The sequence below is a fragment of the Chenopodium album genome, chromosome 3 (assembly GCF_948465745.1).
Source record: "Chenopodium album chromosome 3, dcCheAlbu1.1, whole genome shotgun sequence".
NCBI classification, from domain to species: Eukaryota; Viridiplantae; Streptophyta; class Magnoliopsida; order Caryophyllales; family Amaranthaceae; genus Chenopodium; species Chenopodium album.
Genome location: NC_137836.1, coordinates 18288061 through 18314003, shown reverse-complemented (window position 1 = coordinate 18314003; position 25943 = coordinate 18288061). Strand labels below are relative to the sequence as shown.

The 25943-nt window shown below is 32.5% G+C and overlaps 3 protein-coding genes across 14 annotated transcripts; 2 read left to right on the top strand and 1 right to left on the bottom strand.

Annotated features, from left to right (window-relative positions):
• Positions 1 to 276: 276 nt before the first annotated feature.
• Positions 277 to 1578, top strand: LOC145624912 (uncharacterized). Its single transcript, XM_081677998.1, has 2 exons — positions 277 to 594; positions 724 to 1578. The coding sequence occupies exons 1-2, from the start codon at positions 277 to 279 to the stop codon at positions 1576 to 1578; spliced, it is 1173 nt and encodes a 390-aa protein (XP_081534124.1).
• An 11353-nt stretch (positions 1579 to 12931) lies between these two features.
• On the bottom strand, positions 12932 to 16023 carry LOC145624911 (uncharacterized). Its single transcript, XM_081677997.1, has 6 exons — positions 16019 to 16023; positions 15710 to 15730; positions 14004 to 15607; positions 13686 to 13914; positions 13341 to 13622; positions 12932 to 13244 (listed from the first exon to the last, which is right to left on the bottom strand). The coding sequence occupies exons 1-6, from the start codon at positions 16021 to 16023 to the stop codon at positions 12932 to 12934; spliced, it is 2454 nt and encodes an 817-aa protein (XP_081534123.1).
• A 2809-nt stretch (positions 16024 to 18832) lies between these two features.
• Positions 18833 to 24801, top strand: LOC145623875 (uncharacterized). Of its 12 annotated transcripts, none has more exons than XM_081676764.1 (14): positions 18835 to 19192; positions 19285 to 19387; positions 20175 to 20233; positions 21178 to 21451; positions 21669 to 21834; positions 21930 to 21974; positions 22086 to 22268; positions 22346 to 22609; positions 22722 to 22973; positions 23057 to 23149; positions 23226 to 23327; positions 23804 to 24161; positions 24256 to 24375; positions 24543 to 24801. In XM_081676764.1, exons 8-12 carry the CDS (start codon positions 22592 to 22594, stop codon positions 24158 to 24160), a joined length of 822 nt encoding a protein of 273 aa, XP_081532890.1. In that variant the 5' UTR covers positions 18835 to 19192; positions 19285 to 19387; positions 20175 to 20233; positions 21178 to 21451; positions 21669 to 21834; positions 21930 to 21974; positions 22086 to 22268; positions 22346 to 22591; the 3' UTR covers position 24161; positions 24256 to 24375; positions 24543 to 24801. The 12 variants fall into 12 exon arrangements, with proteins under 12 accessions (XP_081532897.1, XP_081532890.1, XP_081532889.1 ...); XM_081676763.1 differs by having other exon boundaries at positions 20025 to 20233; XM_081676766.1 differs by lacking the exon at positions 20175 to 20233 and having other exon boundaries at positions 21198 to 21451.
• Positions 24802 to 25943: the final 1142 nt, after the last annotated feature.

Below are 25943 nucleotides of genomic sequence, written 5' to 3'. Positions count from 1 at the left end.
TTGCAGTCTTTGAACTTCCCAAGTAAGTTCATATCTTGGGTCATGGAGTGTGTTACTTCCCCTTCTTTCTCTATTATGATTAATGGTGGTCTGAATGGATTTTTTAAGGGCAAGAAAGGAATCAGGCAAGGTGATCCTATGTCACCATTGGTGTTTGTCATTGTGATGGAGTACCTTTCAAGACTGCTTTAAAAAGTGGGTGCAAAGAGAGGCTTTAGATTTCACCAAAGATGTAAATCTTTAAGATTAAATCACCTAATTTTTGCTGATGATTTGATGTTATTCTCCTATGCTGATAAGAAGTTTGTCTCCCTCCTTGTAAGGGCTTTGAAAGCTTTTGAGGGTTGTTCTGGTTTACAGGCTAATGTTGATAAATCTGTTATCTACTTTGGGAGTGTGCAGTCTGAAATACAGCAGGAAATTGTGTTTGAGTCTGGGTTTGTTATAGGAGAAACTCCTTTCAAATATCTTGGCATTCCTCTGAATGCTAAATACTTGAGAGTCTCTGACTTTGATGTTATAGTTGATAAGATGCTGACTAGAGTAACTTGCTGGTCTAGCAGAAATCTGTCTTATATTGCAAGAGTTGTGCTGGTGAACTCTGTTCTGATTAGTTTGCATACTTATTGGGCTTAGTGTGTGCTATTACCTAAGTCAGTTATCTTGAGGATTACTCAGTTGTGAAGAGCTTTTCTTTGGTGTGGAGATGCTATTTTATCTAAGGCTCCCCCAATTGACTGGGATTGGGTCTGCAAAAGCAAAGCTGAGGGTGGCCTAGGTATTAGAGATTGTGGAATGTGGAACAGGGCAGCTTTGGGGAAGTATGTGTGGAAAATAGCTAAGAAAGAGGATTCTCTTTGGGTGAAATGGGTTCATGTTGTGTACATTAAAGACCAAGACTGGTGGAATTATAGTCCTAAAAGATCTGCAGGATGGGCTTGGAGGAGATTATGTGCAGTTAAGGACCAGCTAAAAGAAGGGTTTGAGCAAAATAGCTGGATGAATGGCACTTATAGAATTGCTGAGTGCTACAAATGGCTGCAGGGAGCTGGAACAAAGGTGGATTGGTGTATATGGGTTTGGAATAAGTTCAATATCCCCAAGCATTCTTTCATATTATGGCTTGCTATGCATGATAGACTCAGAACAAGAGAGAAACTCTTGAAATATGATGCCTGTGCTGAAGATAGTTGTTTGTTGTGTGGTGCTAGTATTGAGGACAGACAACATTTGTTCTTTAATTGTAGATACAGTCAAGACTGTTTTATGAGAATTGCTCATTGGCTCCATATTCCAATTCAGAACTTCTGCATTGATGAGGTTTATAGGAATTGGCTTAGAGCGGTGAAAGATAAGGTGCAGCAGAAGGTGGTTCTGGCAGTTCTGGCTTGTGTTGTTTATCACATCTGGTTTGCCAGGAACACTGCTTTCTGGCAGAAAACTATTATTCACCCTTCAAACCTGTGTAAGGGTATTGGTAGGGTGAGCATGGATAGAGTCAAACAGCTTATAAACAAGAAATTGAACAGATTGCAGTGCAAGTGGATTCAGGAGCTTTGTAGCAGCATCCCAAACTAGTGTTGTTGTGTTTGTTTTTAGTTGGCTTTATTTTTGTATGCTCTAGTCCTTTTTAGTTGTTTTCAGGTTTTGCTTTACTCTCTCTTAGTTGATCCCTTCCTAGAAGGTGGCAACTAAGGAGTTTAAAGCTTGAAGGGGGTTGGCCTTTGTGTTAGGCCTTGTGTTGTTTTGGAGGTGCCTTGTTTAGGCTTGTAATTGTTGTACATTTGTACAGTTTTTTTGTTAGAAATATACTTGCTTACTTACCAAAAAAAAACAATTAGCAATGACAAGGATGATAAAACAAAAAAAAAACAAAAAGAAAAGAAAGCAAAATGACTCTAACAAAAGCAATAATAAACGCTAAACAAGCCGCTTCCCCGGCAACGACGCCAAAATTTGATAGGGATAAGATAGGTCGTTATGCTACCACCCTAATCAAATTAATCATTTATAATACCTAAACCTACACTAAACTAGTTAGTGGCAAGTAAAGGGTCGAACCACTAGGGAAGCACGTTAAATCAACATCAAATATCACTAATGCAAGAGTGAAAAGGGGATTGTTTTGTTGGTTTTGTTGAGTAGAACACTAAAACTACAAGTAAGCAAGAAAACGATGATTAAAATCAATTGAAAACAACGCTAGGGGTTCGGGGGTTTCAAACATGATTAGAAAGAAGGGAACAATGATAGTTATCATGATGAACATGCCAAAGAACACAAGATTCTACCTAAACAATTCATTCTCATGCAATAGTCTAGGCAAATCAATGAAAGAAGTCTATGCTAATTAGGATCATTCTCATGCATCCTATTAAACACAAGCAAATCAAAAGAATAAAGAAGCACAATACATGAAACTCCATTTTAACAACTCATTCTCATGCATCTTGGATACTTGCTTGATTGATGGAAGATTAAAGCTTGAGCAAAGTTGAATACAATAAAGGAAGCTTGAATAACAATCTATTTTCTCTCTCTAGATTAGGCTAATGTTCTATGGAATTAGTACTAAGTGTTTTCTACTACAAAGAGTCTCGTCTATATATATGTGGCTCCCCCCAAAAGAAAGAGACTTGGACAACAAGGCGCAAATAAATTGGAAACCCAGTCGTGCGCGCCCGCACACGACATATGCGCGCCCGCGCTGTAGGTGTGCGCGCCCTCTCAGCGTAGTGCGCGGCCGTAACTTTGAGGGTACGGGGAAAATTAGCGCGCCCGCACATTAGTCATGCGCGCCCGCGCATCAGGTGTGTGCGCCCGCACACAAGTCGCGCACAAGGTTGCGCAAACTCTCTGGTTAGGCTTTGTTTCTTCAGTCTGGCTGTGCGGGTTCTGACAGGGCTGCGCGCCCGCACAGCCTAACATGTGCGCCCCCACAGAAGCCGCACAGCACCCCGCGCACAACAGTTAGCTTGGCTTCTTGATATCCTCTTTCTTTCGGCACATAATACCTTCAAAACCAAAGCATGGAAATCAAAATAAAAACAAAGCGAGAAGACTAAGAGAAGGGAAGATAGGGGGGAAAATAAAAGAGGAAGAAAAATTAAGTAAAAATGCTTAGAAAAAAGGCTAAACAAGTGCAAATGAGGGGAGAATCCTTAGAGAAAAAGGATAAAAGATTGGCATAAATGCCACTCATCAGCAGACTGGATTAATGCTATGCAAGCTAAACTAAATGAGTTCGAAAGAAATAAAGTTTGGCATCTGGAACCTAGGCCCAAGAATAAGAAGACTATAGGTTTGAAGTGGGTGTTTAGGAACAAGCTAGATGAGCATGGTATTATTGTCATAAATAAAGCAAGACTTGTTGTACAAGGTTTCAATCAAGAAGAAGGAATAGACTATGAAGAAACATTTGCTCCAGTAGCCAGGTTAGAGGCTATTCGTTTACTTATTGCTTTTGCTGCTTATATGGGATTCACGTTGTTCCAGATGGATGTTAAATGTGCATTTTTAAATGGATTTCTAAATGAAGAAGTCTATGTGGAACACCCTCATGGATTTGAAAGTCAGGAGTTCCCAGACCATGTCTATAAGCTTGACAAGGCTCTTTATGGGTTGAAGCAAGCTCCTAGAGCATGGTATGAAAGGTTATCAAAGTTCCTTTTGAAAAATGATTTTTAACGAGGCAAAATTGATTAAACTTTGTTTTTGAAGTCAAATGGAACTGATATCCTAGTTGTACAGATTTATGTAGATTATATTTTATTTGGTGCAACTAACGAATCTTTATGCAAGTATTTTGCTGACCTTATGAGTGGAGAATTTGAAATGAGTATGATGGGAGAATTAAATTTCTTCCTCGCATTGCAAATTAAGCAAACTGAAGATGGAATCATGGTCCATCAACAAAAGTATTTCAAGGAACTGATCAAGAAATATAAGCTTGAAAATGCTAAGACCAATGATACTCCAATAGGTTTAACAACTAGAATGGATGAAGATCCATCTGGAACTTGTGTCGATCAACCTATGTACCGAGGTATGATAGGTTCTCTACTTTACTTAACTGCTAGTAGACCTGAAATATCTTTTAGTGTAGGTTTGTGTGCTAGGTTCCAAGCAAATTCAAAGGAGTCTCACATGAAAGCAGTAAAGAGAATCCTTAAATACTTGAAAGGAACTGATGACTTGTGTCTCTTCTATCCTAGAAGTGACTCATTTGATTTAATTGGCTTTACTGATTCTGACTATGCAGGTGATTTGGTTAATAGAAAAGCACTTCAGGTATGGTACAATTTTTAGGACCTTGTTTAGTTTCTTGGGGTTCCAAGAAGCAAAACACAGTTGCATTATTTACAGCTGAAGCTGAGTATGTGGCAGCAGCAGCATGTTGTTCACAAGTACTCTGGATAAAGCAACAGGTTAGAGATTTTGGTCTAATATTTGAATGTGTACCTATTTACTGTGATAACACAAGTGCTATATGTATTTCTAAGGATCCAGTTCAGCACTCTAAGGTAAAACAAATCCACATTAGGCATCACTTTCTAAAAGATAATGTGGAGCAAGGGAATATTAAATTGGAATTTTGTAATGCGGAATATCAACTTGCAGATATTTTGACCAAACCCTTGAACAGAGAAAGATTTGAGAAATTGAGACTGGAACTTGGGATGATCAAGCTGAATTGATTGCTTCTGAAGTTCCAAGATATGGAAAAGTCGAAAATAATGTAAATAGAGCAAAAAGAGCATTTAGCACAATCTTGGTGTGCTAAACATAGCTGAAGTGTCACCGTTGTTGATCACTAGAGGTTAGTTCATTAAATTGCTTAATTAAATTTGCTTGTAGTAGTGTACGTTGCATGTGTGTAGAAAGCGTGTTCCAATTGCGTGTTTTATTTTCAGAAAATTCTTTTTGTAAAATTAAATGAATTTGGAAAGAAAATAATTTTGGAAAATTCATCGTGCCAAATTGATTTCGAAAAATTAATTGAATGCGTTCAATTAAATGACTGAACAATGACCCATTAACTCCATCACACCGCTTCAGAAATTATAAAAGCAACTTTCACCCACTACTTTCACCTCACTGTCAAATCAATTTAACCCACCTCCAGTAAAAATCATCAAAGCTCTAAACCACCTTCAAAAACCATGGTTATCATTGCTGAAATCGTTTCCTCAGAAAATTCCCAGAATTCAGAAAGAACTATTCAAGAAGCAACCTCTCCCTTAGCCATGGTGAACTACAAAGCCTCGCCTTCCACCATAAAAGATTCTCAAAATCCTAAACCCTCGTTGTCTGAACCTAAATCATCAAGGCTAAACCCTAATCTCAACGATGAAGCAGAAAGCAAGAAGGAAACCTCTGTTTTCGAAAGACTTAAAGAATGGAAGGAAAAGAGATTCAGAGGAAAAACTTTTGAAGAGAAGATGGTAGAGGTGGATGCTTTTGCTAGAGGAGAAAATTCAGATGATGAGAAAGATGAAGAAGAAAAAGAGGGTGAAGAGGAACATAATGGATCATAATATAGAGATGAGGTTGAAGAGGAAGATGACGGTGAGCAATCGGAACTTAGTGTTGATGCTAAGAGGTATGTTGTTGGACATAGACTAGATTTAGACTGGTGCAAGAAGGCTAGGTTTTTAGAATTTCTTGATTTGGTTAAATTTCAAGGGTGGGAATATTTGTTAACAATTGCTTCAAACAATGTCATGTATCCTGCTGCAATGACTGAGTTTTGTTCCAAGTTTCAAGTTAAACAAGGAAAAATCTCTAGTATGGTTAATAAAAAGAAAATTGAATTTGATGTTAAAAAATTAGGAAAATTTCTGAAAGTACCAACTGATGGGTACGAAATGTATTTAAAAGGAAAGGGAACAGTGAAAGTAGGGAATTATTTAGGAGGTGATATTGTTGAAACCCTAGGAGGAAAAAGGGGGAAGAATGTCATGAGCCATAATGATCTGAGTCCCTTGAACAAGTTACTTTTTAACTTGGTTCGAAAAACAATTCTGCCTAGGACACAAAAGAAGAGTGAAGCCTGTTTGATGGATATGGCAGTTATTTTTTGTCTCTCTCAGAAAATTAAAGTCAACTTTCCATCACTAATGTATCAACACCTAGTACACTGTGTTCCAAGGAAGAGCAAAGTGGGCTATGGAGCCGTTCTGTCTACTGTCTTTGAATCACTTGGTGTAAAATTGAAGGGAGTTTATGAGGGTTTGGAAGAGAAACCTGAGAATGTGATAGATGGTGAGACTCTACAGGACATCAGTCTAGAGGTTGTGAATGGAAAGGTTAGAAGAGTTGAAGAGAAAAAGAGTGTAGGAGGAAAAAGAAAAGGGAAAGAAGTTCCAGAGCAGCCTGTGAGGAAGAGCAGGAGATTATCTACTAGTTCTGCTCCTAAGACTAGTATGGAAGAACCTCTGGAACTTGATGTTGAAGAAGACAAGGTTATAGCTGGGCAAGTTGCAGAACTGGTTGATAGGGTTGAAGTTGCTGAAAAGCAGATTAAAGCTGTCACAGGAAGGATGAAAAAGTTGGAGAAAACTGTGCATAAACTTGAGAGTAGTCTCAGGTCTCAGAAGCTGGAGTTCCAAATGGTAGTTAAACGTATAGAAGACAAACTGGAAGCTTCTGCACAGCAAACCAAGGAGGACAACTAGAGAATCTTAGAGCTCCTTCAGACCTGATTAACCTTCAATCCTAGCCTAGCCTAATTCAGTTTTTTTTAGCCTTTTCTTATTTCAGTCTGGAACAATTCAATTTCTGTCTTTAAGTTTTTGAACAAATTTATTTTGGTTTGTAAAAATTTGTTAAGCATGATGTTGATCTCTTGGTATTTTTAATAGAATGCTTTTGGAACTGCTTATACATGTATGTTAGTGTACATTATGAATGCTTATGTAGGAGAGTGGAACTAACTTAAGGGAAGTTAGCAGCGCTGCCTTCAGTTTCCCACACTCGATGAATTGCTTGTGGGGTTGTGGCTAGATGCTTAATAACTTGAAAATACACGACTTTTTGATAATGCCAAAAGGGGGAAAAGAAAAGGCAAACTTGGATGCTGAAGTTGTTTGGGTTCCAGTTGAGAAAGTATCAAAAAATTTCTCTAATATGATGCCATTTATTTTTGTTTAGTTTACGTTGTTTATTTTGTTTATTTTGTTTCTGTTTTTTATTTACTTTCAGTCAATATACCAAAAACACAAAAATACGACCTTCTATTTTGTTTAACTTGTTTCTAGAGTTTGCTTAAGTTTGTCATCATCAAAAAGGGGGAAATTCTTGAAGCATAAAGGTTTTGATGATGAGGAACTTAAACTAAAGCAAACTCAACTAATAAAGGTTTTCAAGTGTTTGATTAGTTTAGGTGAAGTTGATCGTGGTGATGGAAGAAGTAGCTGGAACTAAGAAGACATGAATAGATCTTTATCAAAGAAGTTAAACAAATCAGAAGAAGAGTTCTCTAACAAGAACTAGTTCTAGAGAACTAGTTCTCTAACAAGAACTGAGTTCCCTAACAGGAACGTTCCTTAACAGGAACTTGAAGACAGCAAGCTGAGGTTCTTTGGTGGAACTTAACAAGCTTGGAGCCCAAGTAATCTAGCTGAACAAAAGCGCGGCGCAGCTATTAATTTAGTTAAGGTTTTTATCTTTCTAGATTATTGTTAATATGTTAAGAAGGTTATTGCACGAAATTAGAAGCGTGACAAGTTAGCTTGGTAAATAAAATAAAACGGAAGATAATAAAAGATAGATTTTAGGAAAAGATTTTCTAAAAGTATTATTTCCTTTAAATCGGTTTGTTAAAAAGATAATTCTTTTTAACAAAATATATTTTTATCTTTATTTTCCGGAAAAGATTTTATTCATATGATTTACATAAAACTGTGTTTTAAAGATAAGTTAAGTCAACTTATTTATCTTTTAGAAAACCTACTTTCTATACGAGTGTGACTTGTATAAATAGTAGAGAGCAAAATGGTTTTAGGTTTTTGTGAGTTTATGCGTGAAGAAATCTCTGTGCGTAATTGAGTAAGTTTACCAAGCTTCTAACTTGTCATATTAGTTTCGGATTTCATGCATTGCTTGCCTAACATACTAGGTGTCGTATTCTTGTATTGGGTTGGGTTATTTAGGTGTGTTTATCGTTTATATCATACACAGTTTTGTAAGCTTCGTGATGAGGCTGAGTGTTTGTACTTTGGCAGTACGTGTAGTACTTTGGCAGTACGAGTGCATCTAAGTGTGGTGCTTAGGTTGGGTAGGATAGGGTCCTATCAAGTAGCAATTCCAGTGAGGAACTTGTGAAACTAAAGGTCCGTGTCTAATAGGTTGTAACTTGGTGTTTGCCCTATTATAGTGGAGTTTGTGTGTTTAAAATCCCTAACGCAGGGTCGAGGTTTTACTTCCAGTTGGGCCCTGGAAGGTTTCCTCGTAAAATCTGTGTGCACTTTTAAGTTCCTATATGCATTGTTTATTAATCCGCGAAAAGTAGACATTAGGAACTCGATACAATTCACCCCCCTCTTGTATTAATCAACTCAACTAACACTTAGGTTGCTTCCTTTTTTCTTCTATCATGTTAGTATCATGTTAGGGATAAAGCTTTGATCTTTATTGCTTAGTGACATGCTAGGATTTGTTATTAATCTTTTAAGTATCATGCCTAGGACCTTGCTAATATTATTATGTTTTCATGAGATTGAGAATATTATTATGATGATGATGGTTGTTATTATTATGTTGCTTGATATATTATTATGTTATTTCTTAATCACGTCCTCTCTTGTAGGATTAAAGGGAATTTGTACTTGCAATCACGCTTAATATAGATAATTAATAATCTTGTTTAGGCTAATATGATTATAGGAAAATTTTTCGAGAACTACACGCTTAATAGGGTTATTTGGAAACAACTACCCACTAAAAAATTTTATCAAAAAAACTACCCCCTAAATTTAAAAAGTTATAGTAGCACTACCCATTTGCATTTTCCGACGAGAAAGTCCGGCGTGTGGGGCCCACTTTTTCAATTTTTCTTCTGAAAATCCCTCATTGAAGAAGTCAAAACAAGTAGGGTATGTAATTCATAGGTAATTCTTCTCTTTTAATCCATTAATTATGAATTTTGATGTTAGGGTGTAATGATTAGAAAAATTAGGGTTCTTAGAAATTGGGGATAATTTGAAATTGGTTGAATTTGTTGCTTTTAATTCAAATTGGTTATCCTAGGGTTACGAATTAAGGTCCAATTTGGCATTGCATCGTGTCTTTTCATAGTAAAATTGAAAAAGTGGGCCCACGCATCGGACATTCTCGCCGGAAAATGCAAATGGGTAGTGCTACTCTAACTTTTTAAATTTAGGGGGTAGTTTTTTTGATAAAATTTTTTTGTGGGTAGTTGTTTCCAAATACCCCTATTAAGCGTGTAGTTCCTGATAAATTTTCCATGCTTATAATTCAAGTGATCGCCAATGATAAATTTTTTTGTGCATTAATATTCTACCAACATATATTAAACACGTTTAAGGTTAATATATTGATTGTATGTTAGTCAGAAAGTGTACATGAATATGAGAAGAATAAAGTAGAGGTCTATTTTTAGGACAGGTTCAATCTCTTTTAGTTTGGATTTATACCTTCATCCTCGAATATCCAGTCAAGAAAATTTATCTATAGAGGCAAAACTTTGAGGCAAATAATTTTTTATAGCCTCTAAAAGATATATTTAGCATCAATAAAATTATGACTGCCTCTAAATGTTCTTTTTAGCATTAGTGGATTATAGGTTGCCCCTAAATGTTCTTTTTACCATCAATGAAATTATTGTTGCCTCTAAAAGATAGTTTTAGCATTAGTGAATATAATCTTGCTTCTAAAAGTTCATTTTTAGGATTAGTGAAAATTTGTTTGCCTCTAAAAGTTAGTTTTAGCAATAATGTATTTTATCTTGCCTCTAAAAGTTAGTTTTATCAATAATGTATTTAATGTTGCCTCTAAAAGTTTTTTGTAGCATTAGAGAAAATATGGTTGGCTCTAAAAGTTTTTAAGTGGCCTTTTAAAAAATCGGAAATTGTATGTATACTAATGCTAAAAAAGGAAATTGATTAAGTGGTTATTCTTCAATCTTGTACAGTTGGAGCCTTTAATTTTCACACAATTATTTTTCTCACCAAGGTTTAATTTTATGGGTTGAACACCATAAGTTTGCCAAGATTGTAGATAAATAACAAAAGCGAGCTCTTTCTCTATGGATGAAGGGTTAAGTGGTTATTAATTTTGTTAGTAAATATTTTTCAATGATTTTGTGCCACTATTTTTTATTATTAAATCAGTTTAGTAGATAGAATAAGTTTTTCACTTTTGATAACCATCCGTATCAACTTGAATTTTTGTAATTATGAATAAATGCTTGAATATATCTTTTAATTATTTTTTTTTTGTCTTTGTCATAGTCCTATTATAACTTGAAGTTAGTATTAATTTTGAAAGGAACAAAGAGTACCAAGCTAGTAGTAATTAATACTCATGAGTTTTTGTTTTTTGCTTCAAAATGAAAAATTATATATATAAGATAGTATGGAGTAATGTGCTTTACTCGTATAAATTGGCCAATTGAAGACTTTGGTAGGAGTAATTAATATAGACAAATCACAAGTGAAAACAATGTGCAATAGTAATGGATTGATCCAATATATATGTGATGTGAGCACTGCAATAGTACTTAAAAGCGAAAACAGCGCCATGCAACCTCTCGTGCAAGTATCCACAATATGAAAAACACTCATAATTGATTATATATATTTTTTGGTATAAAATAAATATTAGAAATCAAAGTTTCTTACAAAAAAAAAATTTATGTGCTTAAATCAAATCACAATGATATATAAAAATTAACATCACATGTAAAGTAGGAACCTATAGAATAGACGATAATGGTTTTATAATTATATTAAAAAAAGATAAAAATAAATGTCAAAATAATAATAATAATAATAATAATAATAATAATAATAATAATAATAATAATAATAATAATAATAATAATAATAATAATAATAATAATAATAATAAAGGGTCATGGATATATAGTATCCATATAATTATTTTCGTCATGATCATTGACCTCCGGAACATCATAGGAGTTTCTTGGTGTGGTCCTAACTATAACCTTCCAATTTGGCTTCAAAACATCATTAACATAAAATACTTGGCGAGCTTGTGCAGCTAATATGTAAGGATCATTAGCTAACAACTTTGATGTATTAATGCTTATGAAGTCAAAACAATCCGTATTGATCCCTCGACCATGACTATGCACATCCCACCAATCACACTTAAACAAAGTGACACGATTTCCTCCAATATATTGAACTTCTATGACTTCTTGTAAGAGGCCGTAATAATCAAGGATTGATGCTCCACTTTCTCCATTCACAACAATCCCACTATTTTGTGTTTCTCTTCCCCTTTCATTGTCCTTTGTACGAAACATAAATCCATTAACCATGTAGCCATTTAAGGAAATCACTGCACGATCTGGACCTTGTGCTAATGCTCTTAAGTTAGTAGTAGCACTTGGATGATTTTCCTTTGACAAAATTGTCACCTATAAAATAGATAAAAAAATTTAACTTAGAAGATTATCATAAAATAATGTTAAAAAAATATTTAACCATAAGTCTTAGGATTTAGCTTGTCAATTATGTTTCCATGAAGCTGCACTCGAACCAATTATCATTTTTTTTTATTAATAATCATGGCAATCTTTTCACCATAATATGCACTAATTTAATGAATATACTCATGTTCTAATTTGCACCAAACAAAAAAAAGTGAAAAAAATATCAACAAAAAAATAGAGACATATATACTATGTATAATAGTAACCATAAAAAAGAAGAAATCGAGTTACAATAGTTACAGTTGTAAAAATAACAAACTACAAAATTACATCTTCATTCATCAATCCCACCAAATATCATCACAAATCACAAATCTCGATTGCCTTAGACTATACAACCACAAAGTACCCAATAAATTGGTCCTTCAATCACAAAGCACTACCTCCTACCTTTTAATTACTGGAAAAAAAAACATAAGTAATAAGCAAAAAAGACCCATGATATTCCAAGACCCATGATGATGAACAGTAATTAAAAAAATAGGAAGAAGAGGATACAGAGAAGATGGTGTACACTGTATAGTATTGAAGAACAGGAAAGATGGTATTTTAACGTTAAAAAAAATAAAATGTAAACAAATGGGCCCACTTTATGTAAATCAACCTGTTTACCAGGTAGCCAAGTTACTTGAACTATTTTGAGAAAATACTCATAATATATATATATAGGGGAAGGTTCAAGTGAGAACCTCTCTTACAATAAGAACTCATTTAATAGTGAGAACTTGTAATCCTATCCGTCAGATTAAAATGAGCGGCTCAGATAAAGGATTTTATTTAATGACTATAATGACACCATATAAAAGCTTAAAAAAAATTAGCCCCTTCCCCTTCTTCTTTCACTTGAACCTCCCCCTATATATATATTGACAACAGCCCCATATACAATACTTGAGAGTAGTAAAATGTAAACTGTAGTATGGATTATTTTGAGAAAGAAGCTAATAGTTTGGATTATTGATATTAATTTTTTTGTATATTAAACATTGTGGTCGCTACACAATTTTATGAAATAAGAAGAAATATATTTCAACATAGGAAAAAATATAAGAATAAGTAAATACTTACTTGATCTCTAAACCATGTTATGAAATCTCTTTTATGAGAAGAAATCATCTTCTTGTTACTCGTAGCATTGCGAGTGTACTCACTGCGATAGTTAATTAGCAAAGTTATATATATTTTCTATATAAGAATCTTTGTACTTGCGAAAATATATATATATGGAACTTACTCAATAAATGGTTGTACTTCGTCACAATTATTCAGCACATAAAAGTGAACTTCTTCCCATTCCTTTGTAGTAAGTAAACGAGGACATTCCTTCCCAAATGCTCTACCTCTTGTCTCAAATATAGGTAGGATATCAGTTGGAAAATTTTCACGATCATCATAAATTTTATCTGGTTTGATAAATCTTGTCTCTATATCCTCCATATATCTTGAACAAAATGTCAAGCATTCCTCTAAAAGATAACCTTCTGCAATTGATCCTTCTGGGTGACCTTTAATGCGTACATACCCTTTTAATTTTCCAAGATACCTATAAATAAATTAAATATTACATATTTATTTATTATTATTACTATAATAACAAAATAAAAATAAAATGAAATTTATCTACCTTTAAATGGGGTACATCCAACGATAATGAACTGGTCCTGCAATCAAATCTTCACTTGCAAGGTGAATGGGTAAGTGTAGCATGATCACAAAAAAGGAAGGTGGAAAAATTCTTTCTAGCTCACATAGGGTAACACCAATTTGTTTTTCAAGTTGCTCTAACTCATCAATCTTCAAAGCCTTAGAACATAACTCTTTGAAAAAGGTGCTCAACTGAATAAGGGGATCAGACAATGATTTAGTCCAACCACGTATAGCAAGAGGCAATAGATGTTCCATAATAACATGATAATCATGGCTTTTTAATCCAGAGAGTTTACGTTATTTAAGGAGAGAATTTTTTGAAATATTTGAAGCATACCCATCTGGAAACTTCACACTAGTCAAAAAATTACACAAATCTCTCTTTTGCTCCAAAGATAATGTATGAGGAGCCGGAGGTAGCTCTTTTGATTTATCAGGATGTGTTATAGGGTGCAATGACTTTCTAATTTTCATTTCCACTAGATCAAGACGTGCATTCAAATTATCCTTAATTTTTCCTTCAATATCCAATAGTGTCCCAAGTAAAGTTTCACACACATTTTTTTCTATATGCATTACATCCAAATTATGACGTATTAAAAGACTATGCTCTTTTTTCGCCATAATTTATTTTGTTTTGTCTTTTTCTTATCACGCTTTCTCTTTTTCTTATTACATTCAGCTTGTTCAACATCATTTTGCTGTAATACTTCCTCACCGGATAATGGTCTAGGTGCAGGTCTCAGCTCTTGTTTCCCATCAAAGGTTCTTCCATCATATCTCCATTTATGATCTAAAGGTAAGAATCTACGGTGACACATATAACAATGTTTATTTCCATTTGGTAACCACTCAGAACAAGTATCGCTATTACAAGACGGACAACCAACAGCTCCTCCAGTTTTCCAACCTGATAAATCACCATAGGCAGGATAATCACTTATAGTCCATAACAAAGATGCATGCATTTTAAAGTTCTCTTTCTTTGAAGCATCATATGTTTCAGCACCAACTTCCCAAAGTAATTTTAGCTCCTCTATTAAAGGTTGCAAATAAACATCAATCTTATCTTTCGACCCCTTAGGACCTGGTATAAGCATTGAAAGAATGAAAGAATGTTGCTTCATACAAAGCCATGGAGGTAAATTATATGGTATAAGAACTACCGGCCATGTACTATGAGCAATATGACCATTTCTAAAGGGACTAAACCCGTCACTTGCTAACCCAAGGCGAACATTTCGAGGTTCAGAGGCAAATGAAGGATATTTTTCATCAAAAAATTTCCACGCTTTAGAGTCTGCTGGATGCCTCATTATACCATCAGGATCATCAACACGCTCATCATTATGCCATCTCATACTTGCTGCAGTTTTGGATGACATATACATTCTTTGAAGCCTGGGAATCAAAGGAAAATAACGCATTGTCTTTCTAGGAGTCCTTCTAGGCTTACATTGTGATGTTGAAGATTCATTATTACGTTCATCAATTTTCCATCTAGAAGCATGACACTTTACACATTCATTTGTATTAGCATGATCCTTCCAGAATAGCATACAATTATTAGGACAAGCATCAATTTTGATAGACTCAAGGGAAAGGCTCTTTATCATCTTTTGAGCATCATAAAAAGAATTTGGCAGAGTGTTACCTTCAAGCAATGCTCCTTCAAGCAATGCTTCTTTAAATAAATCAAGAATCATAGACAAACTTTTATCACTTATTCCACCTAAGCATTTAATGTGGAATAACTTAAGCAAGAAAGACAATTTTGAGAATTGCTTACAGCCAGGATACAACTCATTCTCAAGATCACCCATCAATGTGTAAAAGTTTTTTGTTGCTTCCGGAGGATCTTTGCTTTCACTCACGCCAATTGTCTCGTCCCCCACGACATTGTCAGATTGTACTCCAAAGGCATCATGTAGCATATCAGACACGACATCATGCTCATGCAATGGGTATTCATTTGACTCAATTATAATATTTTCAAGAATTGTTGAATCATCAACCCGTTCTCCATGTCGCAACCAACGTGTATAACTCTTAACAATCCCAAATTTAAGCAAATCTAACTCTATTTCGTCTCTACATTTTCTCCTTTCATTGTTGCATTTAACACATGGGCAAGGCAATACAACTTTGGCATTTTTTTGTGAAAAAGCAAATTCCAAAAACTCTTTTACACCAATCTTGTACCTAGGGTCATTGTTTTTTGTATTGCATCCACTCGCGATTCTTTGACACCATGATCTCCTATATAATTATCATATTAAGATGTATAAACAACTTTTTTTTTTTACTTTCTTTTTTTTTTTTTTTTTTTTTGAGGTAAACATGTATAAACAAGTTAATTACATTAAAGATGTTGTAACATAACTGCAAATAAATAATCACAAAATTAAGCAAACAGAATTTAAGGAAAATAAACTATTTATAGCACATAAATGACAATTACATGATCAATTATACACAACACAGTAACAATGAAAATAATTCCATAATAACAGTAAGTGGACCAAACTATCAATTCATTATATTGTAGATAATTTACAAGGGATTCAAAGAGTACTTGATTGGTTAGTTAATGTTTCAATATACTTTAATAAATAACCTATGCAAAACTTTGTAGACATCGGGTTCAAAACAAATAACAATTTTAGCTACTGCATTAGTTTATCAAATTGACATATAAAGATACTCCAAATATCATGAAATAGTTGAACATGTATTTGATTAATATTATTTAATTAGAAAAAGTTAGTTCCTTAGAATCTTTTTACACAAAGCCTACAACAGTTTTGTTAGGTGCCTTCCATGGAGATTAATACATTATATATAGGATGATATTCATGAAGTGTGAGCACTTTAACTTCCAAGATAGCATTAAAATTGATAATTTTAACATTCAATTTAATTTTCACCATCAGAGTATTCAAAGTATGATAATGAACTGAAAAACAAGAACCCTAAATTCAAAATAACTATATCAAAAAAATTACTTCTATTTGATAAATTAAACAAATCAAATTACCTTATCAGTGATAGGTATTCCAAAAAAAAATCAAATTCTTCTAATTCCAAGCTCTATTTTACTTCGTCTTGTTCTTCTCTTCCAGAGGTTGAGCAGTATAATTCCTTCAAAATTGACTTTTGAGATTGCTTATGGTAATGGCATAGGTGGAAACTTTGATTAAGAATGTAAACAAAAGGTTAATTTACCACGTACTTCACGGATAGGGGAAAATTTTGGAGAAATAAATTATGGAAAAAAAAAAAAACTTTCTCTAAATATTTGGGGTTGCTCTGTTCCGAAACTTAAACTATTTTGAATAAAATTTTGCCATCTAATCAAAAAAAGAATAAAATTTTGCCATCTAATCAAAAAAATTTATATTTTTCAATTTTTATCCTAATAAGTTGTTGAAGTTAAAGATAACTTAGGAAGATTTGGTGGGATGTTTTAGGTTTTGGGGAAATGGTGGCGGAAGAAACTAAGGCCAACATTGTAGGGGTATATGTAAGGTCTGTATGAAGGCAGTAGGGAAATAAGTCCAATACAACAAACAAATTTACTTTCTTTTTTTGGGTGTTGCTTTTATTGTTGCTCCGTATAATTTTACCATAACATAATTTTAAAAAATTTTAGAAAAACAAATTTTTATTTGTGACTGACCACACTATATGCCCTGGTCAAGGTTACTTATATGAGGTTCCTCGTTTGGTATGGGGTTACTTAATTTGGGATACTTATTCAGGAGAAACTCGTTTGGTCAAGAGTTACTTATTCAGGGGTTAATTGTTTAGTTAGGGGTAAATTATATGGGTTACTGATTCAGAGGTTAATTATATTCAAGGGCTACTTAGTTGGTCATGGGTTACCCTCATATAAATTATACGCCAAGTAACCCTGAATAAGTAACTCCTACAAGTAAAATCTGCCATACAGTGTCACCAGCCACACAAAAAAGTTTTTTATTTTAAATACTTTAATATAATAAAATGAAATTATTGAGAAGTAAATATAAACAAAATAGGGTACTTCGTACTACAATAAAAGTAGAGATGCAAATTAGGGTACTTCGTACTACAATAAATTATTGAGAAGTAAATATTGTATTGTGAGTTATGTATATCAAACAAAAGTAGAGATGCAAATTAAATGTATAATAATCAATGTAATAATAAAAAAAATATAATTTCTTAATTACATATTGTCTCTATTTCTAAATAATTAACGCGTTTGATTTTTTATAAACTCAAGAGCAAAACTAGCTTATGGTGACACACGTATTAAATAGAGATAGGAGAAATAAAAATGTGTGGGAACATGTTTGACTTTTTATAAACTCCAAGGCAAAACTAGCTTACGTGTGAGTATTTGAAACAATGTGTATGTATGAAATAGAGAGAGGAAAAATAAAAATGTGTGGGAAAATTAAAAGATTACGGATTAAAAAATCTAATTTCCATATTTGACTAAACTATGACATTATACATACACTAACTTGTTAATATATGATCTAGTCTAATGCGAATGATGATTTTTGAAATAAGTTGATATCAATATAAATGATGTTCTGTGGACATAGCCAACGTTTATACTACCTCCGTTACAGGTTATCTGCAATGATTTGACATAAAACAGAGAGAGAAAATATTTAATCGTTGCACATAACCTGTAACGGAGGTAGTAATTCATTTTAAATTTGGGTGTAACAGTTGCACAATTAATGAAATAGATACATTCATAATACTTGAAAAACTAATGTAAGGGCATGTTCATATCTACTAAACAGAGCTGAACTGAAATGATTGGATCTGAAATGAATATTTATGAGAGAAGGAAATTAGGAGCTGAACTGCACTGAACTGATTGGAGTTGAACTGAAATTAAAATAAAGTGAACATGCCCTGACTTGACACTATCTACATATGCCTTGAATTAGTATCTGGTAAAGACAAACTCTAATTATTATAAGTATTGATTTTTAAATATTATCTTTGATTTGTAACAAATGGTAATAAGTTGATACTTTCTTCATATTTTTTAATTAACTTTCTCAATTTTCCTTTTACCATCATACCTTATTACTTGCTCCTATATCTTATTTATAAACTTTTAATAATGTTTTACAATTTTCTTCCTCACTAGTAGCTTGGTCTCCACATATCATATGTTAATATTATTTTTTAATATTCTCTCCCCTCCACTCGTATATCAGTTTGGTTTTCGGGGTTTTTTTTTTTTAATTTTTTAACCAACCCCACTTCCACCATAATATAATACGAAAAACTTTATAATATCTTACACTATCGTGATCTACACCCAAAGCCACCACTACTTGATTTTTTTTATACCGTACGTAAGATATTTTACATAACATCATATGTATTCATAAAAACCTTTAGTCAAATTAATATACTAGTATAAATAGTTCCTAAATAGTATAATAAAAGTCAAACAATTTTGTTATTTTTAGCATGAATGTATGTTGTATATTATAGTCAATTACTCACTAGATCTCAAATATTTCCCACCCCTACAAAAAAACAAACGGAGGAAAAGAAAAAAAAAAACCAACACCTTAAACGATGGCCTCGTATCTTCCGCCATATTCCCCAAAAAGAACCAAAAAACCCACCAAATTTTCATATCTTTTCTTCAATTTCAAAACTCGGAAATTAAAATGGAAACAAAAATAAAGTTTTTGATTATCTTGGCGGAATTATGATCCAAAATAGTGAAACTTTCGAAATTGAACTAGCCCAAAAATTGAGAGGGAATTTTTATTTTTTCATCTGTTATTCCCTCCTAAAATCTCCACAATTGAAATACAAGTATGTGGTAAATAATCCCTTGTCTATCTTTCTTAATTAAATTTTTCTCCTTTAATTTCACACTAAGCAATCGCAAAAGTTATATCTTATAGAATCATACTGCTCTTCTGCTCGAACTCGAAGACGAACCAAAAGAAGAAAATCATCGATTGGAAGCATCCGAATTCGATTTATTTGTTGGAATCACCGTCCAAGGTAATTAGTATCTTTATTTCATCAATAGAAGTAATATTTGCTGGTTGTTTTTTTTTTTTTTTTTTTTTTTTAGAATTTAAGAGTATTCTAAATTTTTAGATTGAACAACGAATTTAGGATTATTATTCATATTTTTTAAATTGAACTATTTTGAATGTGAATCGGAGACTGTTCGGGTAGTAATGAAGGAAGTTGGAGAACGTTTAATGGTGTCTTTGAGAAGCATGGCAGCTTTGAGATCGGTTTCTCTGTCGATAATATGGTCGATGGTTTTGTTCTTGACCCATTTTAGGCAAACTTTGGTGATCATCTGCCATTGTTGGTGGTTGCGGAAGGTGGAGGAAGCGGAGGAGGTCGTGGTGGAAACCAGGGGCGGATTATAGTTAAGGCTGAACTGGGCTTGGCCCTTGATAACTTTTGAGATAAAAAAAATTACCCATTAAAAATAAAAAAAAAATAAAAAAAGAAAAAAAAACTACATAGTAATTGCTTTTCTTAATTGCTTTTCCTAGCAGCGTAAAGCTAAATACAACCCACAACCCTTTTCCCTTGTTTTAATACTTATACGTTTTTTTTTTTTTTTTATTTGGTGTTCCATCCGGTTCACCCTTTGGGCTAATTCGGATTCGGGGATCAGTTCTGGGCGGTTAGGTTCCAGTCCCCTCCCGATTGTTGTTGCCGGGGATCGAACACGGGTCCTCCCTACCAAGTGTAGTCCCAATCACTAGTACACCAACAACCAATTGGTAATACTTATACGTTTATTCAATCAATGTATTGTTTCAAGGCGGAGCAAATTCCAAAACAAGTGAACAATATCATATACCCGTAGTTTCAATTTTTTATGTAAGTTTTTGGTTTTCAATTTTTATTTATTTATTATTCTTTTTTTGGCAATTAAATATCTATGTGATACGGTGGAAAGGGAGATGTAGTGGGATTTGAGGAGAGAGATGAGAGTTTGAGGGTTGAAAAGCATTTAGTTGGCAAGTCAAGTGAGAGTTTGTTGTTGTTTACGAGAGGTTCAAATGATTGGGAATTAAAATTTTTAAATTGAAGAAGGCAAGAGTAGAGGTAATTGAGGCCGAACCGCCTTGTAATTGAATAAAAATTGTATCAAGCTTGATGTTTACTGTCTACTATTATACTATAGGGGATGTTTTGATTAACTTACATAAGTTGAATTAAATTGTGTTTATTGGTTGAATTTTTTGCAAATATGTGTAAATTAATGAATTTTGTTAGGAAAAAAAGAGATATATAAGAATACACAACATATAACAATGTCTTGTGTGAGAAAAATATGAGGTATAAAAGAATAGATAACATAGGATATATATCTTTAAAGTAACTTTCTCATACTACCCTCTTTTTAATTTTCTCTATTATCAAAACACTTAATTATTCAAAGAAATATTTGTCATAGAAATATAAATAAAGGACTGGTAGAAAGGTGTAAATTTGAGTGATAATTACATAAAACAGAAAGGCTATGGGAGGATAGAGAAAGAAATAAAAGGGTGAGTGTTGAATAGCTAGTCAGGGTGATGCGTGATTTGGGTGGAAAGCGTATATTCAATGCTAGTTCCTGTAAACTTTGATTAAGGGTTGAAATTTTGTTTCGTTCGGTTAAATAGCTGAGTGTAAACTACTTTTTTTATGTATGGGTCAAATACATATATAGACAAATTTATGACATTATAGGTTTCTTAATGTGTCAAATTGACATATTAATCGAGTAATTAAAAAATTATTTTCTTTAAATCAGAATTCTATTTTTTTTTCTCTAGCTCTAAAATGTCAAAATCAGGAGGAAAGACTCTTTCAAAAGAAAATGAGTATGAACTGCAAAGACTCAAGATAATTGAAGCTAACAAGATGATGAAAACGTTGGGCATAAAGCGCATTGCTGCTTCTTTAACAAGCTTAGTAGATAGCTCAAAAGTTAAGAAAAGTAAACAAAAGTGTAATGCATCTCTTGAGAAAGATGGTGATTATTTACCCGATGAGAATGAGGAAGTTGAGTATGAGAAAGAAACTCACAATATATCTTCAAACAAGAAGGTATTGCCTTTTATTATTATTTTTTTCATTAGTTTGTTATTCTACTTTTAATACTTCCAGAGATGTTGGCATGTTATTATTAACCATTATGTATTCCAAATTTACTAGTAGTGTAACTATTAAAAAAGTTTCTTTGTAAAATTTTTCTTGAATACTATCTAATAATTGTACATTATTTTTTATTTGGGTACCTACTCTTTGTTATAAAATTTTTCAGGTTATAATTAATCAATAATTAATCAGATCAAAGAAAGAAAGGGGTCGAAGGAACAATCTCATTCCACCAATGTCAGTTGCTAGGTATTTAAGATCAAACAAAGAAAAACAGGCAAGACATGGATATAAAAATGCTGATAAAACCAAAACATCGATGAAAGTACAAGGTTAGTTTCTTTTTATACATTTCTATTTATAATTTCATATACGATCAAGATATGCATTAATATTTTATAAATTTTCAAATTTTAATAATTACTAGGATTTGAACGAAGAAATGATGGTGAAAGTAGTGGTCATTCTCAAGGTACATTAACATAATTATTTTTATTATACAATCATCTGTTTTAGAATATTTATGCGATTTCTTATCTTTGGCATATTCTACTAATCTGGCCCCAAAATGCACTTGATATAGGGCAAGATGAAGTGCAACACTTTGCGAACAATATTGATAATGATTTGCACAGTCAAGAAGGTGATAACAATTTAGATCAAACAAGAGACATTTATTTAGAAGATCAAGAAAATTTCAACAATGCACACATGATTAGAAGTTATGATGATGAAATACCTATAAATGAAGGAGAAGACAACAATGGTATTTCTCATTATTTATTCAATGATTTCTATCTACATTGCTAGAGTTAACCATTGCAGAATGTTTTTATATTATAGGAACTAAAAAGAAGAAAAAAACTTATAAGACCAACACTCCTAGAGGTCCTACAAGAAATCTTCAAATGGCAAAAATGAGACCCGGTGAGAAAAAAAAAAGTGGATTTTAACATAAGAGGTCAGCCAATTGGTGTAAATAGAGCTTGTTTGGCAAGTTACTATGGTTCCCTTGTACGAGATCCTCTTAATGCTCCACTTTATGAGGTGAAAGTATTTTCAAAAATCCCAAAAGAAAATAAGGAGAAGATGTGGCAACTTGTTCTGGTAATTTTTTTTAAAAAAAAATTTATATCTTGTTACAAATAGATTATGTTTTCTTGCAATTTTTTTTTTTTTTTTTTTGGTTCTAATTACTACATTTGTATGTATTGTCAAGGAAAAATTTGATATAGGACTTGAGGATGATCAGGATGAAGAAGAACGTGAAAAGAAGTTAAAGGAAAGGAAAAAATATATCATGGAATCTTTCAACAAGAAGTACAGGAATTTTCGCGCAAGATTGAAGAGTACATATTATGATACAGTGGATACAGATGAAGATCGACTTAAAGAAGAAAATATGCCTCCAAATGTCGATGAAAATGACTGGAAATGGCTTGTTGATTATTTTGGGTCACCAGAATTTAAGGTATAGTATAATGTTATCATATATTTATTTATTTCTCTATTAGTGTTGGACATCAATTATATATTACAATTCAAATTTTAAAGGCCATAAGTAAAAGAAATGTTGACAATCGGTCTTACCAAGATGTTGGACACACTGCTGGGACAAAGAGTTTTGCTCAAAAAGCCGAAGACATGGTAATCTCTTTCTTTTATTTTTTTTTTTTTGTATAAAAAAAAATTAATTTGATGATGTGACTTTTTATTATGTCAGTTCAAGCGTGACAAAGTAATGCCAAGCATGTTGGATTTATATGAGGAAACTCATTCAAAAAGTGATAAAGAACCTATCACTGAAGTGGCAAAAGAAACCATGGTAAGAAATTACGTAATACATATAGTATAGAATAATAGTGAAAAATTATACTATATCTATAATATATTAGAAAAGCTACTGAAAAAATCCTATAAATATATTAATTCCTTATATTTTCGTTTTTTTATTTCTTTATATTATTGAAGATATAGTAACTATGAAAATAAAATTGTGGAGGTGGTATATGTGTTGTGATTAAAATGATGGTGGAGCTGTTTTATGTTTATTGTGTGACAAAGCAGGTTGAAACGACTATATTAAAGTTGGTTTTCAGTCATATTACAAGGGAAATACTGTCAAAATTTCTGTAGAAGTAGAGATACAGTTTATTTGTCATTAGTTAAAAAGACTTGTGACCTTTTTTCTCTCTCTAGAATCAATCTTGTATATAATTAATTGACTTTATTTGTAAATATAAGTGTTTATTATTAGTTTTCCCTTTTTGTATGATCTTACATTTAAATTTTTTCATATAGTCAAAAATTAAAGAGCTCCTTGTGCAACGTGAGGCGGGAGAAATAGATATGACCGATGAAGAAATCTATGCAAAAGTTAAACCCATTGGTAAGCGTGGTCGTTATCGTGGAAAGGGAGTTAGTCCTTCTATTACATCATTATATGGGACATTTAGTGAAGGAGAAAAGTTACGCAAAGAAGCTGATGAAGCAAAGAATGAGGCAATAGAGGCTAGAAAAGAGGCAAAAGAAGCTAATGTGAAAAATAAAGCCCTAACTAAAAAGATGAGACGCCTTCAAAAGAAAATGGAGGTCATGAAAGATTTCATGGGGAATATTTTGAGCCATCTAGGTTATGATTTGTCTGAATATGGATGAGGTATACTTCATTATTTAATATTATTATATGATTATTGAATTAAATTTAAGAAATATATTTTATTGGTCATTGCATACTAATTATGAAATTATAGGTTAATGATAACGTCGATGACGATGTGGATGATGATGAGAATGACGATGAGAATGATGATGAAGAGGATGATGAAATGCAAGTAGATGAAGAGTAACAGTACTTATTTTTTTTATTCATTGTAAGTTTTAGTGAAATAAATTTTTTAATCTTTCTTTGGATTTTATAATTTTTATTAATGATAATTTATAGTTTTTTATTTTATTTTATGGATTAGTGATTTATAATTATTTTAATTTAATTTTTCGTCATTATGACAAATATTAATTTCATACTTTTTAATGACAGGAAATTATATAATGAAGATGGCTAGAGATCGAATTAGAAGAAATTGAAGAAAATAATGTTGTTTTCAAGCTTATAGTTTTAGATGAAAACTCCCTCTTATTCACATAAATACATTATCCAATTTTTTTATTATTAATTTTTATTTATTTATTCATATGCCTGTTTTGAAATTAAGTAGTTTAGTAACTCCATAAATTTTTTTGGGATCAATTATGTAATGACTACTAAATTATTAATAATATCATTGTTGTTTGATTCAATGAAATCAACTTGCTTTATAATGTTATACTGACATAGTTAATTCTTTAAAATGATTTTGTCTATTAATGTACACAAATTATATCATAAAATGTAATATTGTTGTAATATATATTTCTGTACATTTTGAATCAGAGGCATATATCATGCATTCTGCCTCTAAGAACCTTTCATGTCAAACTTCTGATTTGCATCTAAATATCATTAGCATTAATATACAAGATTGCATCTAATTATATTTTGAGACAAAATTACATAATTGCCTGTAAATGTATATGATATATATAAAAGCAATAAACAGGTATAATGCCTCTAATTATATTTTGAGGCAAAATAGTATGGCTGCCCCTAAATATATATGGTATTTAGAAGCAAATTTACATAATGCCTCTAAATATATTTAGGGTCAAGATTATATGGTTGCCTCTAATTATATTTAGGGACAAGGTTATACGGTTGCCTCTAAATATATGGGTTTTTTAGAAACAATGCATTGTATTGCCTCTAAAAGAGGCATTAGGGGCAACCATCAATTAGTGACGGAATTTTTAGAGGCACTTGAATAGTTATCTCTGAAAGGTATTAGAGGCAATATCATTATTATTAGAGGCATTTTTTACTTGATTCTATAACTAATTTTTTTTGTAGTGTCAGAAATTATAAAAGTACCTTTCACCCACTACTTTCACCTCACTGTCAAATCAATTTAACCCACCTCCAGTAAAAATCATCAAAGCTCTAAACCACCTTCAAAAACCATGGTTATCATTGCTGAAATCGTTTCCTCAGAAAATTCCCAGAATTCAGAAAGAACTATTCAAGAAGCAACCTCTCCCTTAGCCATGGTGAACTACAAAGCCTCGCCTTCCACCATAAAAGATTCTCAAAATCCTAAACCCTCGTTGTCTGAACCTAAATCATCAAGGCTAAACCCTAATCTCAACGATGAAGCAGAAAGCAAGAAGGAAACCTCTGTTTTCGAAAGACTTAAAGAATGGAAGGAAAAGAGATTCAGAGGAAAAACTTTTGAAGAGAAGATGGTAGAGGTGGATGCTTTTGCTAGAGGAGAAAATTCAGATGATGAGAAAGATGAAGAAGAAAAAGAGGGTGAAGAGGAACATAATGGATCATAATATAGAGATG